This window comes from Chrysochloris asiatica, unplaced genomic scaffold (genome assembly GCF_000296735.1).
Source record: "Chrysochloris asiatica unplaced genomic scaffold, ChrAsi1.0 scaffold00071, whole genome shotgun sequence".
NCBI lineage: Eukaryota > Metazoa > Chordata > Mammalia > Afrosoricida > Chrysochloridae > Chrysochloris > Chrysochloris asiatica.
Genome location: NW_006408589.1, coordinates 12235110 through 12253449, shown reverse-complemented (window position 1 = coordinate 12253449; position 18340 = coordinate 12235110). Strand labels below are relative to the sequence as shown.

General features: G+C 45.3%; 1 protein-coding gene across 1 annotated transcript in view; it reads left to right on the top strand.

Moving 5' to 3' along the window:
* WWC1 (WW and C2 domain containing 1) overlaps positions 1-16936 on the top strand; it is a 235908-nt gene extending 218972 nt beyond the window's left edge. Inside the window, exons 18-23 of the mRNA XM_006864838.1 lie at positions 1491-1608; positions 2973-3140; positions 11422-11514; positions 12994-13227; positions 15800-15921; positions 16870-16936. Of these exons, the coding sequence (XP_006864900.1) occupies positions 1491-1608; positions 2973-3140; positions 11422-11514; positions 12994-13227; positions 15800-15921; positions 16870-16936 (802 nt within the window). The remainder of the gene's footprint in view (positions 1-1490; positions 1609-2972; positions 3141-11421; positions 11515-12993; positions 13228-15799; positions 15922-16869) is intronic.
* Positions 16937-18340: the final 1404 nt, after the last annotated feature.

Below are 18340 nucleotides of genomic sequence, written 5' to 3'. Positions count from 1 at the left end.
GCGTAGTCAATAAAGCACAGGTAAACATCTTTCTGGTATTCTCTGCTCTCAGCCAAGATCTACCAGACATCAGCAATGATAATCTCTTGTTCCACGGCCTCTTCTGAATCCAGCTTGAACCTCTGGAAGTTCTCTGTCAATGAATGCTTGCAGCTGTTTCTGTATTACCTTTAGTAAAACTTAACTCGCATGGGATATCTTTCAATATTTCAAGTCGAGGCTTGAATTTTTTTCTGTAATTCTCTCAGCTTGGGAAATGCTGAGCTTGTTCTTCCCATTTGGTTTTCTAACTCGCAGTCCTTGCACATTTCATCATGGTCAACTCTACTTTGAAGAAGGTATCTCTTCCCCAGCAGTACTTTGAGTGCCTTCCAACATGAGGAACTCATCTTTATGTACCATAATATCTACCATTCATAGGGTTCTCAGTGACATACCATTCAGGAGTAGTCCACCTCTCCTTCTTCCTAGTCTATTTTAGTCTGGAAGCTCAGCTGAAACCTGTCCACCATGGGTGACCCTGCTGGTATTTAAAATTCAGTGACTTAGCTTTCACCATTACAGAAACACACTAAGCACCATATGATAAACTGACAGATGAATGGTGGTTGCAGTTAGTAGTCCATTGCTTATCTTACAGTGCCACTAGGACTTTTTAGATTATGTAGATTATGACACAGCTATAAAAAATTGCAAACTACCTACACACATACCAACATGATGAATATAAAAAATATGCTGAGTGAAGAAGCCAGACACAAAAGAGCTTACTTCATGGATATGAAACTCACAAGAAGCAAATCTATAGTGATAGTGGTCAGATCAGCAATTGCCTGAGGCTAGTGGTCAGGGGTGGGAGCACTAAGTGGGAAAGCCTTTTATGGTGATGAAAATGTTCTCTGTCTTGATGGTGGTAATGGTTGCACAGATGAGTACATTAGTCAACAGGCAACAAAGTGAACACTAGAAATGGATGCTTCTTATTGCACAGTAAAACCTGCGAAAGCCAAGACCTATATAAGGCGGAAACCTGTCAGAGAAGAAAAACACAAACATTTTCCACTAATACAAAGTGACAGAAAAGTGGCCAGGCAGTATCCGGTCAAAGGCAGGAAACTTGTGAGACCTGGAAGAAAAACTAAGTCATTTCAGCTCTTACAGGTTTCACTACACATAAATTGTTGTTGTTAAGTACCGTGGAGTCGGTTCCGACTCATAGCGACCCTGCACAGGGTTTCCAAGGCTATAAATCTTTATGGGAGCAGAAAGCCTCATCTTTTTCCTGCAGAACAGCTGGTAGTTTCGAACTGCCGACCTTGAGGCTAGCAGCCCGATTCATAACCACTACAGTACCAGAGCTCCTTATACCTAACTAAAACTGATTTTTTTCAAGACACTGCTCTGAGTTCTCTAAATGCCTGGACGCCAGGTCATTAGCCAGCAAAGCAGAGTGATCTCTGAGAGTGTGACCCTGCCGTGTGTCATCACAGGAGGTATGATGAGGAGACCAGCGAGGATGAGGCAGCAGCGGAGGAAGAGGAGGGAGAGGAAGACGTGTTCACTGAGAAGGCCTCACTGGATATGGATGAGTGCCCAGCAGCATTAAAGGTAGAGAGGGCTGGGTGAGGGGGCAGGGGGCGCTATATCTGGGCAGTGGTGATCAACCCTCAGAGCATGGATAGCCCACAAAGGTTTGGGACAAGTTCCTAGGAGACAGGTCCTCGGATGGGGTAGCTTGCAGAAGGCTATATGGGAGTATCCCTATCTGTCCATTGGATCATTTCAACGGCAACAGTCCAGCCTTGCCTCTCTCATCTCTCCTGCCCTCTGCAGATCCCTGATTCTCTGAACAGAATGCAAACTTTGCCATCAAATGGGTCTGATTTCAAATCCTGCCTCAGCTACTTTCTTCCTCTACAGTCTTAGGCAGATCACTGCATCCTTCGGGAGCCAAACCTACTAGCCCCTCTGCAGGAGAAAGATGTGATAGTCTGTTTTTATAATTTTGCAACCTTGGGGCACTTCTGTTTTGTCCTACAGAGTCCTTATGAGTCAGAATGAATTCTTCAATGGCTTCAAGTGGGCATGATGGGTTCTAAAGCTTGGAAGGAATGGATTTCTTCATTTGGGTCTGTCCAAGTGCAATTGGCAAAGGGATTCCAATCAAGCTCTCTTTGTGTCCTGCTCCCCCACTGCTCTAGGGCTGCATGCTCTAACAGGACTCACTCCCCGTGAAGCTCCCTCTGTTCTTTCCACCTGCTGGAACCCCTGGAAAGAGAGCGCCCTGTTTTGCTTAAGCAGGGCACCTGCAGGTGGAGGTACAGGCTGTGCATCTCACAGAGGTGCCCAGGTGAGACACCTGGAAGAGAACTTGGGGCCTTCTAACTACTTCACACCAAGTAGACTTTTATTTAAAAATCCTCCAGCCAGAAAGGTACACACCTTTTTCAAAATCGCACCAAGGCTCTATTTAGTTTTACCTTTTGGTGTATTTGTGTATCCTCTACTGGTTGACTCTAGTGAAGGAAAGCAGAAAACCTGATGACCCAGTTTTTAAAACTTTGACTGATTGCATCCATAATGGCAAGAAATCATCTGCAATCTTGGGGAGGGCAGCAGAGGCCTTGGGTGTACCTCTATCAAAATTTGTTTGGCACACAAAACTCCAGGAGGTGAAGTCCAGAGCATCAGTACATGAGTTAGGGCTACTGCTCATGTGATTTTGTGTGTGAATGTGCTCCCACTAGCTCCAACCACAAGTATCATTGGGAAGGGGACCAGCACATCTGCCCTTCAATGCCATCCTGGCTGGGCTGAGCTGAATTCATCAAACAGCTAGAACCGAAGAAGCTCCCAGCTCTGTCTGTGGACCAAAAAGTGAGGGGTAGGAGCTGCTAGTGTCCATGGGTCTTGGGTGAGTGACTAAGGACTTGTAGAGACTGGTGGTCTCAAAGTTGTGACTTCTTCCTCAGGTGGACAAAGAGACCAACACAGACACACCAGTCCCATCCCCGACTGTGGTGCGGCCCAAGGATCGGCGGGTAGTGAGCACCCCATCCCCAGGGCCATTTCTTCGAGGGAGCACCATCATCCGCTCTAAGACTTTCTCCCCTGGGCCCCAGAGCCAGTACGTGTGCCGGGTAAGCAAGTGTATACGTCACCTGAGTCTTGGGCTTAAGTAATATGTTTGTGAATATACTTCCTTCCCTTCCACCTTATGTTGTTGTTGTTGTTAGTTGCCATCTAGTCAGCACCAACTCATAGTGACCCTATGTAAAACAGAACGAAACACTGCCCAGTCCTGGGCCAACCTCACAATTGTTGCCACGCTTGAGCCCATTGATGCTGCCACTTGGCCAATCTATCTTGCTGGAGGTCTTCCTCTTTTTCTCTGACCGTCCACCTTACCAAACATGATATCCTTCTCCAGAGACTGGCCCCTCTTGACAATATGTCCAAAGTATGAGAGATGAAGTTTGGCCATTCTGGCCTCCAGGAAGCACTCTGGCTGTACTTCTTCCAACACAAGCATCTTGGTTCTTTTGGCAGCCCATGGCTTGGGTCAGGCACACCTTAATCCTCAAGCTGACATCTTTGTTCAATCCTTTAAAAAGGTCTTGTGCAGCAGATTTTCCCAATGCAGTACACTGTTTGATTTATTGACTGCTGCTTCCATGAGTGTTGATAGTTGATCCAAGAAGAATGTAGTCCTTGACAGCTTCAATCTTTTCTCCATTGATAAGAATGTTGTTTATTGGTCCAGTGGTGAGGATTTTTGTTTTCTTTACATTGAGATGCAATCCATACCAAAGGCTGTGCTCTTTGATCTTTATCAGTAAATATTTTAAGCCCTCTTCACTTTCAGCAAGCAAGGTTGTATCAATTAAGTTCCGTCAAATCGATTCCATCTCATAGTGACCTGTATAGGGTTTCCAAAGAGCAGGTTTGGAAACTGACCTTGCTATTCAAACCACCCTTGTGTTCCATCCAGTGCGTATCCTACAGCACCACACTAGGACTCCCCTCTACCCTATAGAGCCATTAAACAAGAACTAAAAGTATAAAGGACTTCTGGTGTGGCATGGTTGGATAAGCACTGGACTTTGAACCACAAGGTCAGCGGTTCAAACCCACCAGCTGCTACTTGGAAACCCTATCAGGTTCACCAACAACAATAGAAGCATAAAGAGCATTCCAATAAAGTCGCCACAGAAATTGAGACGAAAAGCACCTGTGGAACTTTACCTATGTTAACCTTCCCTTTACTTGTCTCTTGTTATGAGAGGGAGGAGGTTCTCAGTATCTTATTCTTGTTGATAGTGCTGTGGAGTCAGTTCCAACTCATAGCAACCCTGTATAGAATTTCCATGGAGCAGCTGGTGTGGATTTGAATCACCAACTTTGCAGTTAGAAGTCCAGTGCTTAGCCTACATCACCACACCAGCACTCCTCTTCATATCTAGGACCTACAATTATAACATTGAGAAGCTGACTTCTCATAACTTGAAAATTTTCACTAATTTCTTAGCTGTTACTGTTATTGTTAGCTGTCATCGAGTCATCTCCCAATACTTGGCTACCCTTCTTCACACAATGGAATGCAATTTTGCTTGGTCCTGTACCATTTCCACAATCAGTTGCAAATTGGACTGTTGTGATCCATAGATTTTTTCACTGGCTGATTTTCAGAAGATTGCCAGTCCTTTCTTCCTATTCTTAGTCTGGAAGTTCCACTGCAGCCTGGTCACAGCAATGTGCAAAGCCTCCACTGACAGACAGGTGGGGGTGTGCTTGAGACACATTGAGCCAGGGTGAAATCCAGGTCTCCTGCCCCTTCAGTTTCATTCCCACTCCACATTTCTTGCCATGCCTCCCAATGATAACCTAAGCCCCTCCCTTTCATGTCAAGTCCCTAGCTAATTGTTTGCAGTTGTGAGCATCTGAGAAGGTAATCTAGCACAGTATGTGTTGGCTGTAGACCTTATAAAAGGCACCGGATTTCTTGAAATCGCTGAACATTATGTTGGGGGAATTCCTGAATCACAGGTGAAGGATCTTGCAATTAAACCCGCTCAGAAGTGAAGAAGAGAAAAATTCAATCAGTGTTTCAAAAGTGAATAATTTAAAGGATTTAGAAAAGCCCTTAGGATAATAGATAAAACTCTGTTTTTTTTTGCAAAAAGTACTGCCTTTAGGTATGAGCAGTGGAAATCAAACACAAGTATAGAATGTCATTCGTCAGGAGAATCACACTAAAAGAAATTAGTGCTTAATTTTTTTTTTTTTATCATAACTAGAAGGTGGTTGTAATTTTGTGAAACGGAAACTATAAGATAGCGTCGCTTTTCTAAAGTGTTTTTTTCTTTTCAAAGGCTCAAACTCCCGCAACCACCACCACCACCAATATTTACTATCAAATGCTGGTTTCCTGTTTAAACAAATTCACTTTTCTTTCCAGAATTTCATCCTTGGATAGCAAGGAGCTCCAGTCCCATCTGTAGCATGCCTGCACTACACAGGGTACTTCACGTGTTTTATTCTCAGTATTACTTAAAATGACAAGGCACTGGTAGCTCAGGTTTAGCGCCCAGCCATCTACCTCCTTCTCAAGTGGAGGATAGCATGGTGCTGTGATGCTGAGCAGGTTTCAGCAGAGCTTTCAGACTAAAACAGACTAGGAAGAAAGGCCTGGCCATCTGCTTCTGAAAACCAGCTGATACAAACCCTAGGGATCATAACAGTGCCATCTGCAACCAGTCATGGGGATGGTGCCGGACCAGACAGTACTTGGTTCCATTATTTATCAGTCAGGGTCCTACTTGATCACAACTAGCAACAGCATCAGTTAAGATGCTTTCTTTTTTCTAACCCTGCAAGGCTGCACATTGAGAGATTCCCAATCAACATGCCGCAGGCCGAAAGTATCTCTGTTAGCAATGCTGTATTTTTCCTTCTTTGCTCTCCAACTGGCCTACTATAACCCAAGCTTTCATGTAAAATCTTACTAAGGGTTCCAGGAAGCAACCAACAACAGTATACCATCTTGAAGTTTTTTCTTATCATTTCCCCTAAAATGCCACAAGCATATTAGTCTGTCTTCCCAGATACAACAGATTTCGTTTAATCTTCTGTTTTGCACCCACAAAACGAAAGCTTGCTAAATGCCTCATTTAGTAGAGAGCCATTTAATTCATTCATTTATTCCTTGTTATGTACAATTCATATTCATAATTTATTCATTTCATTAGGAAGAATCCAATATTTCCAACCAGGAACATTAAGCCTGTGCTGCCCCTCACCTCAACACTACTACTCGTTAAACTCCACGTGTTATAAGTCTGTTACTTACAGTGACTTACAGCGCTCTCCTGCTAGTGCCAAACCCTGGACTGTTCAGGATTCTTAAGTGCCAGCAACAGCAATAGACTCTGAGCAGCACAGGAAGGAAAAGAATGTTTGGAAAGGACGTTGGTACTCACATCCTCACCAGACTTCAGAGCCCATCTCAGAAGTCAAATACTAACAAGGCAGGACAGAGCATTGTCAGAATCACATCACGAAGACAATCTCTCTGGCAAGGACACCGTCAATGCTGTGCAGAACTTGTTATCCAGCTTGCCCCGCGGCTGCCTTGGGAGTTCCATACCAATGTTTCCATCATGCCCCTGCCAACACAGCCGTGTGATACGGTGGCTGCTGCTTCTACAGCCGCTACTCATGGTTTCTCCCTGAGATACTGACGTGGCACACTTGGGGAACAAGAGAGTGAACTGGTTAAATCAGAGAGGCACGGTCATGAATCTAGTCATGAGCCACACTAGGTCATGATTCAAAATCTGGGCAGTTGCATTCAATTGGCAGAGCCCAATTCTAGAGCCTTGAACTGTCAGGGAGGCTGTGACAGCAGCAAGACCTCAGTGCCTTCAGCCTCTTTCACAGATGGAGGGCTTTGCCTTCTCACCAAGACCTGTAAGATGGGGATTTCCCTATCTACATGATAAGATTTCAGATGCTAACCAGCAGCTTTCACACACACACACACACACACACACACACACACACACACAAATATTTTCTGTGTCATCTTATCCTCAAAACAACCCTGCAAGTCCAGTTGTATTAACCCTCATTTCATAGATGCAGAAACTGAGACTCAGAAAGTCAAAGCACATTGCTCTAGGTTACCCAGCTAACAGTGGCATAGACAGGAGGCTGCCTCAAAAGCCCACTGTCATTTCCCTACTCAGAACCCCTCTTCAGGGACTCCTAGAACTTGAAGGAGAGGAGCCCCTTCTGCTTACCTAATGACACAGCTGTGTACACCACATGACTTCTGGGGCATCTCCCTTCTCTGGCCTTCAGCATGGCTAGTGTCAGTTAATGTCTCTGGTTTGGTCTCTCCTGCTGGACTTTAAGTCCATAAAAGTAGGGATAATGTATGACACTCTTTAAATCTCTCCCTAAAGTTCTCACCCAACCCTTATATGTATTTAACAGTAACACTTTCATATTCATTGGTTTACTAGCTTTGACTAAATAGCAAATACATGCTTGAGAGGCAGGTACTGTTTTTCTTAAACTAGCTCCCTGTGACCTCTCTCTGTCTCAGTTTTCCTGGCTAGCAAATGAAACAGGGCAATAGTTGCAATTTTTGTTAATCATTTCTACTATTCTAACAGTCTGAGATCAAATGCCTTAAAATGTCTTTGTGGTGTAAGAAACATGTTCAAGGATTTTATTGCAACTTTCAAGCTCTCGATAACACATAAACTACAGTGTAAGGATTAGTTCTCGGCATCTTTTGTGTTGGTATGACACATATCCAAGCCACCTTGGTTGTGTGGTGGCTAAAGCACTCAGTTAACCAAAAGGGTGGCAGTCTGCTTCTATAAAGATTTATAACTTTAGAAACCTATGAAGCAGTCCTACAGTGTCTTTTAGGGTCTATGAATAGGAATCAACTAGACTGAAGTGGGTTTGGATTTTATGTTTATCACACATATTAAGAGCTCTGGTGGCACAAATGGTTAAGTGCTTGGCTGTGAACTAAAAGGTTGGCAGTTCAAACTCACCCAGAGACACTTTAGCAGAAAGACCTAGTGATCTGCTTTAGAAAGATTATAGCCAAGAGAACCCTATAGGGCAATTCTACTGTCATAACAAGGGGCACAGTAACAGTGGAGATCAACTTGATGGCACCTAACAACAGGACACAGATTCTGCAAGTGCTACCTTTGATGAGAACAATACAGGCTAAAGGCCCCTTCTGGTAGCACAACCAGCCAGTCCTTTTATCTGAATCCACCCACTTGTCAGGATAGCCCATCCCCCTCAACCTGCCCATTGAACCAGAGGTATAGCCTGTGGGGCCAGGAGAGGATGTGTGGCCTTGGAGCCACACTGAAGGGACCTTGAACTCTTTCTCTGATGCTCCCAGCTGTGTGAGTATGTTTCCTGACTCTCTATGGGCCTGGGTTCCCTCATGATTTAGGATTGTCTGAGGATTAAACAAGAAACTTGGAGAAAGCACCTGGCCCGTCAGAGGTGCTCAGTCCCTGTGGCCAGTAGACAAGAAGAAGTCTATTTCTTGTTCTCATTGAGGATCTAGCTAGCGCAGTAGCTATTTCATCAGTGCATTCCCTGGGGTGCAGGACTATTAATACCATTATCATTAATGATTATTAATAACCACAAAAAGGATGCTGCTAACAACTTCTCAGGAGAGACTTGCAGCAGTGAGCTGATAGCTGGTAGAACAACAAGATTTGCGGTGCTGACTTGTGGCCACCACACCAATGCGGGAGGCTGACTTTGGAAAGAAGCCCCCTCCCCCCGCACACACACACCCCGCCCTCCTGTTGTCCTCTGGGGACACACTCAGTAGAAGGACCTCTGACTGGGTAGGGAATAGAAATAAGTGTTTGATGGGGAGGAACCATGACCTGGGAGACACTAGGAGACTCTGTCTACCACATCATCTCCAAGGAGATGGCTGGCCCTTGAGGCTTTGCCTTAAGACTTTTTTTTTTTTCTTTAACTTTATAAAAAATGATGATAAAATACATATAACAGACTTTGATGTTTGACTATACAATTCAGCAGTATGAATTACATTTACTATGTTACACCACCATCACCATTCCTTAGTCTCCCCTCCCTCACTGCTTTTATTTAAAAAAATTTTTAAATCAATTTTGACAGTGGCTCCATGAAGCTAAAAGGCACATTCTATGTACAAAAGGGAATGTTGTTGTTGTTCTCAAGTACCGTGGAGTCGGTTCCGACCCACAGCGACCCTGTACAGGGTTTCCGAGGCTGTAAATCTTTACGGGAGTAGAAAGCCTCATCTTTCTCCTGCGGAACAGCTGGTAGTTTCGAACTGCTAACCTTGAGGTTCACAGCCCGATTCGTAACCACCATGCTGAAGAGTAGATGAAAGTAGTCCTTTGCATCCAAAACCAAACGTGTTGCCATCTAGTATATTGTGACTCATAGCAACCCCATAAGGCAGGGCTGCTGCTCTACAGGGCAGTACATAACGGACCGCGGCATCCCCAGGACTCCTGGCCTTTGTGCCGTCAAGTCAGTTCCTGTATAGCAACCCTGGGTAGGGTTTCTGAGGAGTGGCTGCTGGATTTGAACTGCTGACTTTGCAGTTAGCAATCCAGTGCGTATCCCACAGCGCCACAGCAGGACCAAAAACCTGTTGTCATTGAGTTGTTTCCACTTCATCACAATGCTGTATGTTGTAGAACTGCTCATGGGGTTTCCTTGGATACAACACTAAGGAAGCAGATCACTGGGCTCTTGGTGTGGCGCTGTAGGGTCAGCACTGGACTGTGAACCACAAGGTCAGCAGTTCAAACCCACCAGCTGCTCCTCAGAAACCCTATACATGGGTGCTGTAAGTCAGAACTAACTCAATGGCATTTAACAACAATAAAGCTCACTAGCCCTTTCTTTCACAATATGCTGGGTAGGTTACAACTGCCAACGTTTAGTTAGTATATAAGTGCAAAATATTTGCACTAACTGAAGACCCTTTGTAGAAGATCCAGGGGGATAGTCGTTGTTGTTGTTAAGTGCTGTTGAGTTGATTCCGACCCATAGCGACAGGGTTTCCGAGGCTGTAAATCTTTATGGAAGCAGAGCGCTTTTTCTGCAGTTTCTCCTGCGGAACACCTAGTAGTTTTGAACTGCTGACCATAAGGTTCACAGCCCGATTCGTAACCACTATGCTACCGGAGCTCCTTAGGGGGACAGTATATCCAGGTAATTTCTGGTGCTGGCCCTGGAGCCATGCTGTTGTTGTTGTTAAGTGTTGTTGAATTAGTTCCAATGCAAAATGACCCTGTGTAGGGTTTCTGAGGAGCAACTGGTGGGTTTGAACCCCAATATTGTGGTCAGCAGTCCAGCGTTTATCTTACAACGCCACACCAGGACTCCACTATCTGGGGTCAAATCCCAGCTGTACTGCTTTTTTGTTGTTAGGTGCCATAGAATCAATTTAACTGTTGACCACCAGAGCTCCTCCTGTGCAGCTCTTTAATCCTTTCTCCTCTCATAAAGTGATGATGTTCCCATCACAGGAGGTTGTTGTAAGGATTAGATGAGATACTGCAGGTCTGGCGTGTAGCAGCATGCATCACCTATAAAACCAAACAAACCCATTGCTGTCAATTCCGATTCACAGAGGCCCTGTAGAGCAGAGTAGAACTGCCCCCCAGAGGGTCTCCAAGGCTGTGTGTAATTTTATGGAAACAGACTGCCGCATCTTTTCCCAAAGAGCAGCTGGTGATATTGAACCATCAAACTTTTCAGTTAGCACCTGAGCACTTACCCAGCATGCCACCAGGGTTCCTTGCATCACACATTTTGTTGTTGAAAAGTGCCATCTTGTTGGTTCTGACACAAAGCGACCCTGTATAGAGTTTCCAAGGAGCAGCTAGTGGGTTTAAACTGCCAACCTTGTGCTGAGCAGTCCACTGCATATCCTACAGCGCCATAATTGTTGTTGTTGATTGTTAAGTGCCATCGAATCAGTTCAGACTCATAGCTACCCTGTATCGTGTTTCCAAGGAACGACTGGTGGATTTGAACCACCGACCTTGCAGTTCAAACTGACCTTAAGGTCCAGTGCTTATCCTACAGTGCCACACCAATACTCCTAGTACATGAGAAATAAATGCTTAGTTATACAGACATAAGGAAACTCAGAATTGACTCAATGGTAATTGGTTTGTTTTTGATGGGCTAAACAGACAAGGAAGGTCAGAATGAAACCCAAATCCTGCAGTGTTGCACAAGGAGAGGAAAGACTGGGCTGAGAGAGGGAATCCAACCTCTCTCCTGGCCCCAATACAACTTTGCAGACTGCACTGTGGCCACGCTATGTAACTTCCCACAACTTTTCTATTGCAGCTGAATCGGAGTGATAGTGACAGCTCAACTCTGTCCAGAAAGCCACCTTTCGTTCGTAACTCCCTGGAGCGGCGCAGCGTCCGGATGAAGCGGGTAAGAGTCACCCCAGGGTTGCTCTTGCAAGCATGGTGGTATTTGCAAACAGAAATTTGTGAACTCTAAGGCCTATGCAGGCCCTGGGGAAGGTGACTGTAATGTTATTATCATAACATATAATAACAAAGGGTAACTGTAATGTTATTATCATAACATATAAGGGGCAAGACACTAGGAGTATGAGAATTTGGCCTTGTCTTCCTGGGTCGAAGTCAGAGTCACTAATAACTAGTGACTTAGGGTTAGCAACCTAAACATTAGGGTCATCAATCTGAGAGTGTGCTTTGAAGGGAGCCCACTTCCTGCCAGGTTCTGTTCTGAGGGCCATCCAGCAGACTGGGCATTACAAGCTCTGGCAGATGTCCATGCTAGAAGAAGGCTGGGCACTTCAGAGCCGAACCTGGACTCAAAGCAGCGAGGTATGAATGGGCTTCTCTCAGACCAGCTGGAAACACACAGGACGAGTTATTGGCTGTCCCTGCAGAAAAGCATTGTGCTTCCTTGTGGAGGCTGAGCTGAGGGATCTGAGGGAGAGGGTGTTGTTAGGCAGAGGACCTACTCCTGGTTCTGTCGTTTAGCAGCAGGAGATGATGCCAAGTTGGGCTTTTAGCACAGACTTTAAAGCAGGCTGATGAGTTTGCAGATCCAGAAGTAACCCAGAGCCCAGAATTTCAAAAAAAGAAGGCGGCGGCACATAGTACAAGAGAGAGAAGGGAAAGGAGGCTGAAAGCCTGAAGTAGGAGGAAGCCCTTCTGCATCCCTACAGACCTGCCTACTGATGGTTAGGAGCAGGAGTTTGTCCTTCACCTAACACCATCCAGTGTTCCCTCCCTGAAGCCTTGTCTCCAGGAGGAACCAGTATGAGCAGGGGCGACAGTGCAGAAGCAGAGGAGAGTGGCTGTGGGGAGTGGGGATTGTGGACACAGGCTCAGGTGACAGTGGGGGCTGCCTGTCCACTCTGGGTCCCCAGCCTCACCTTCCCCACTTCTGCTGAAGTTGGCTGGTACTGCAGAGCATCTGAGACACCAAGAGTCCCTCCGGTTGTTGGCAGAATTCATTTCCTTATGTTTTCTTGCTAGGCTTGACCCTTCTTCAGGTCTTTGCCCCATGGCTCTCCCCCTGACCGTTTGCTTCTTCAAGACCAGCAGGAGAATCTCTATCCCTAAAAAGGGCCTTGTTCTGCATTTAAGAACTCACCTGATGTGGTCAGGCCCATCCAGGATAATCTTCATTTTAATTCAGAGCCAACAGATTTGTAACCTAATCAGAGGTGTGACTATCATATTCACTCAAGTGGAGGGGATTATACAAAGTGTATATACCCAAACCAGAACCAAACTCATTGTGTTTGAGTCAATTCCAATGCTTAGCAACCCTATGGGACACCTCATTGGGCAGTCTTAGAGGAAAGAGAAACATGGATTGATGTGACTGCAGTCCACTTGTAATGAGCTAACACCATCCCCACCTGCATAGCCTTCATCAGTCAAATCCCTGCGCACTGAGCGTCTCATTCGTACCTCGCTGGACCTCGAACTGGATCTGCAGGCCACGAGGACCTGGCACAGCCAGCTGACTCAGGAGATCTCGGTGCTGAAGGAGCTCAAGGAGCAACTCGAACAAGCCAAGAGCCACGGAGAGAAGGAGCTGCCACCGTGGTTGCGTGAGGACGAGCGTTTCCGCCTGCTGATGAAGATGCTGGAGAAGCGGGTAAGTGGCCTTCCCGAAAGGCAAGGGAGTGGGGCACATTCTACCCTTGCAGGGGAACCCCTGCCATGAGAGAGGCCAGGGCCTTAACTGGCCCTACAGGGCTCCTCAGTCCAGGCAGGAAGGACCCAAGCAGCCCTGTGCTCTACTGCCATTGAGTCGAGTCAAAGTAACAGTGACCCCGCAAGAGTAGAACTGAGTAGAACGTAGGGTTTTCAAGGCTGAACATCTTTACAGAAGCAGATTACCTTGTGTTTTATCCTTGGAGCAGCTGGTGGGTTCCAAAGGTTAGTAGCCAAGTGCTTAACCAGTACATCACTTGCCCCTTAGTATGCACACATTTATGCTTTCATGTGGTCCTTCATCAAACATATTAGGTACCTACTCTGGCCAGAACACATGCCCTGAAAGAGTCGAGACAGGACTCTGACTTGCCTAGCGCCTGGACATGCAGTTCCACAAAGCAGGCATCTCCAAAGCGGAGGGGAACTCATCATGCCAGGGCTATGTGCTTGCAAGGATGCCCAGGAGGACAAGCCTGACTGTCATCCGTGCCAGGAATGACGGACCTTCACTAGACCTCTTTGTACAGAGCCAGAGCTTGCATAGAGCACTTGACGGGGGCTGCCTACCTGGTTTATTGTGAGGGCCTGAAATTCCAGACCTCCATACAGGCAGTGACGCCTTAGCGCAGCAGGGGAAAGGTGGTGCTGGACACCTTCAGCCTGTGCGAGTGTAAAAGCTTCAAACTGACTCTGACAATTCAGGAATAACAAAAATATTTATTTCTTTTCTGATTTATTGTTTATACCTTATATAATTATAAACAAAGCCCTGGTGTGGCAGTGTAGGTCGGTGGTTCAAACCCACCAGCTGCTCTTGGGAAACTTTCTACAAGTCACTGTGAGTTGGTGACAGCACTTCACAACAACTAATTATTCACAATAAATAGTGATACAAAAAGAGCCATAAGGGAAAGTAGAAAATAGAAAGCTTTAAGAAGGAGAAGGAATTAAATGTACCCCAAACCTAAAGTAACCTAATTACAGTTGTTCATTACCTTATCTCTGAGCTTTCTGGTAGCCAAAGCAGAAAGAGATAAGGAAACAAGTGCATAGATACCCTGGTTGGGGTTTTTTTGTGTTTTTTTTTAAGTGAACTAACAATCTAACTGTATGGCTTTGCTTACCAAGATTCTTTGTGCATTCAATGTCTTCAAGTATATTTGTTGTTGTTAGGTGCCATCAAGTCAGTACCGACTCATAGCCAGCCACCTTATGCATAGCAGAAGAAAACACTGCCCGATCCTGGGCCAACATCACTATTGTTGCCATACTTGAGTATATGGCATCTAGATATTTTAAGACCAACTGTAGTTTGCTCTCACAAGTGCTTACATAAATTTGCATTGCGAGCAAGGTGTTAAATGTTGTACTTAAGGTTCTTACGCTAAACTGAACTGCATGACTTAGAATAGGGTTTCCACCATTTCTTAGTCATTTGACATTGAAGAAGTCCCTAATATGACTGAGCCTCAGTTTCTTCATCTGTGAACTAGAAGATTTATTTTTTAATTCCCCTTCCTGAGTGGCCCTGTGGATTAGATGAGGTTGTGTACGTTTCTCTGAGAAGGCTTTCATGGCTTGTTTCTGATCTAGCAACAGACAATGTGCTTATTCTCCACTCCCGGCTCCATCATTCTGAATAAAGTGGATCCACAGTGGACCAGAAAGAGTGAGAGGGTGCCTGTTCTGTGACCCTCAGACCTTTTGTTATTATTATTCTCTTATTGTCATAAAATAGATATTTAAAAATTGCTTTTTTAAATGTAGGTCGAGTGACACTAATTATGTTCACCTCTGTGCAGCCATTATTACTGCCCATTTCTAAAACGTTTTCATCACTCCAAACTGAAGCTCAGTGCCTCTTCAGCACCAGCTCCCCATTTCCTATTTTCCTCATTCTCTGGCAACCCCTGGCAATCTACTTTCTGTCTGCATTTGGCTATTCTAGATATTCCATGTTAAGTGGGATCATTCAATATTTGTCCTTTTGTGCCTGGCTTACGTCAGTCAAAGGGTCCCTGGTGGTGTAGTGAGTTACTTGTAGAGCTGTGAACCGTGAGGTCAGCAGTTCAAATCCACCAGATGCTCCATGGGAGAAAGATGAGGCTGTCTCTCCCCATGAAGATTTATAGCCTCAGAAACCCTAGGGAGGAGTTCTTCTGTCAGCCCTGCAGGGCCACTAAGAGTCAGAGTCTACAAAAGGCAGTGGGCTTTTTGACTATGTCACTCAACACAAAGTTTTCATTGTTTGTCTATGATGCATCATGAATCAGAATTTCATTTCTGTTTATGGCTGAATAATATGCCACTACAGGGTATATCACCTATTGTTTATCCATTCAGCTATTGATGGACATTTTTTTTTTTTTTTTCGCCATTGTGACTCATACTACAATGCAAATTAGTGTCCAAGTGAGCCTCAGACCTTTTGATAGACTCTTCATAGGTGTCAGAAAGTTCTCCCTGGGGTTCCCTCTACCATTCAGTGCCTGGCTTATTTGACCCTACAGATGGACCGAGCCGAGCACAAGGGTGAGCTTCAGACAGACAAGATGATGAGGGCGGCTGCAAAGGATGTCCACAGACTTCGCGGCCAAAGCTGTAAGGAGCCCCCAGAAGTGCAGTCTTTCAGGTAAGGCCATTGGGCACAGACCAGCTTCCCTTTCCCTTCCCCACCAGCCTCAGTCTGCTCACAGCCTCACCATTCCCCACCCCCTTCTCATCTAGTAGGTCACCAGCTCTCTCTGTAACAGATGTGTTTCCTCTGCCAAGCTGTCCCTGGTGATCTATGAGCTCTTCAGTGTCTTCCCTCAGCTGTCTTTATCAGTACCCAAACAATTCCAGCTCATTTGTTAGATCCTGTTGTTGAATGAATGAGCCACCTGCTCCGGCCTTGCCTCTGAACGTTTCCGTCACTGGTAATTGCGGAGGATTGGCTGAATGATAAATATACCTGGGGGTGACGTATGCTCTCTGGGCCTCCCTGGCTCTGCCTGCTGCCTGCCAGCATCTCAAAGAGGTGGTGTCTCGCTACACTGGACCCAGACACTTCACAAGAGGCTCATGAAGGTCATTTGGCTCAGGCTTCCCATTCATAGGAGGCTTTGCTTTGAGACTGCTGATGATCTCAAATAGGATACATACATGCATACATGTGTGTTCTTAAAGACACATTATTTTGTGGAGCATAGACTTTTTAAAAAAAAAACTGCTGTAATTTTTATAACTATATTTGAACATCTCTGAACTTTTTAACAAACTAGGAATCTAAAACAAACACTGAAGGTAGTCCAGTTGATGTCAAGTCAGCTCCATCATGCAACAGAGTAGAACTGTGTTCTGTAATGTTTTAATGTCCAGTGTATCAGAAGATTACCAGACCTTTCTTTGGAGGCCCTGAAGTGAAGTAGGTGAACTAGAACTTCCAAACTTTTGGTTAGCACCAGAGCATGTTAAACGTTTACACCACATGAGGGGACTCTGGCTATATAGCCCAAGAATCCTTTTGATCTGAGATGCCCCCTTCCCCTCTGATTCGAATTGGAAACCCAGCTCTAAGAAGTGGTGGTATCTTTTACAGGGAGAAGATGGCATTTTTCACCCGACCTCGAATGAATATCCCCACGCTCTCTGCAGATGATGTCTAATAGCCAGAAAAGTATTTCCTTGGTTCCACTGACCACGCTGTGAATACACTTGACTGTGGCTAAAGTTATTTATGTGGTGTTATATGAAGGTACCGAGTCACAAGTACTCTTGTTGGTTTGAAGATGAAACAGATTTTTTTTTTTTTTTTTTTTTAAGCTTGGGTCTTTTTGTTAATATTAAAACAAACAAACAAAACCAGCATTCAAATGACCAGATTGTATAGTTTGTATATTTAGGAATGTATTTTTGGGAAAGAAAAATTAAATGAACTAAAGCAGTGTTAAGTTGCTGCTCTTCTTAAATTGTTTAGATTTTTTTTTTTTCTTTTTGTACAGCTCTATCTTTTAGAGGTTTTACTGCAATAAGTATGTGTGGGGGACGCTAATCCTAACAGGACGTCCTGCGGAGGTCACAGCACAGCTGACTTTTCCTAGTTAACATATTTTGTACAATGTTTAAAAATAATAATAATAATTGCACAGGAACTGTTTGGGGGATTCTGAGGTAGATACTTCCGGGAATCGTCATGAGCTGTGATGTGTTTGTACTTGGCTGCCTGACTTGGAATGGGCCGGGTGGAACTGGGTGAGCACCCTAAACCTCTGCTGGCCACAGGCCCATCCACACCGGTCCCAGATGCCCAGTGAAACCACTGAAGTGAGGGGAGGGCTGTGTAGATCTCATGCGGTTTGCATCAATAAAGTGGCCTTTCTGAAAGAATGCTCTTTCTCTCTTTTTCTGCACCCCACCCCGCCCTATCCCCTTCACCTCATCTCTGTTTTCTTCAGGTTTGACTCCCCTTCCCCAGCCATTTCCTTCCCATCCAACCCCAGTCCTGAAACATCTATGGTTTTGTTTTCTCTTGCATTCACTTGCTCGGTAAATTAAAATGACTGCTTAGCTGGGGCTGTTGTGGTCAATTGGATGTTAACCTTTGACAAACATACTGCAACAATAACAGCATCTTTTCCTCCTTTCTTTCTTGGAAATTATCCTGTGCAACTTTTCTCAAAATATGTTGCACACCTGGCTATATCAGAATCGTGTGAGAAAGCTGGTTAGCAATGTAGATTCCCAGACCCCTCCCTAGACAAGCTGAAGGCCCTGCTCTGGAACGGACCCAGAGACTTACACTGTAACCATGTGCCTTCAGTCAGTCTGATGCACGCTGCAGCTTAGGACCCAACAGCATCCTGTGCAAAAGAGCCCAGGCAGAGATGGAGATGGGTAGTAAGACCTCTAACCCTGTGGTGGGTCACGTGGGGAGGATCTCTGTGCATGGTCTTCTCTAGGCCACAGGGAGGGACAGATCCAGAGAGTGGAACCCCCTCTACTTGACTGTTGAGACGCTCCCCACCCACCCCACCCCTACATTCCTTACATGGGAGTTTCTCCTCAAGAAG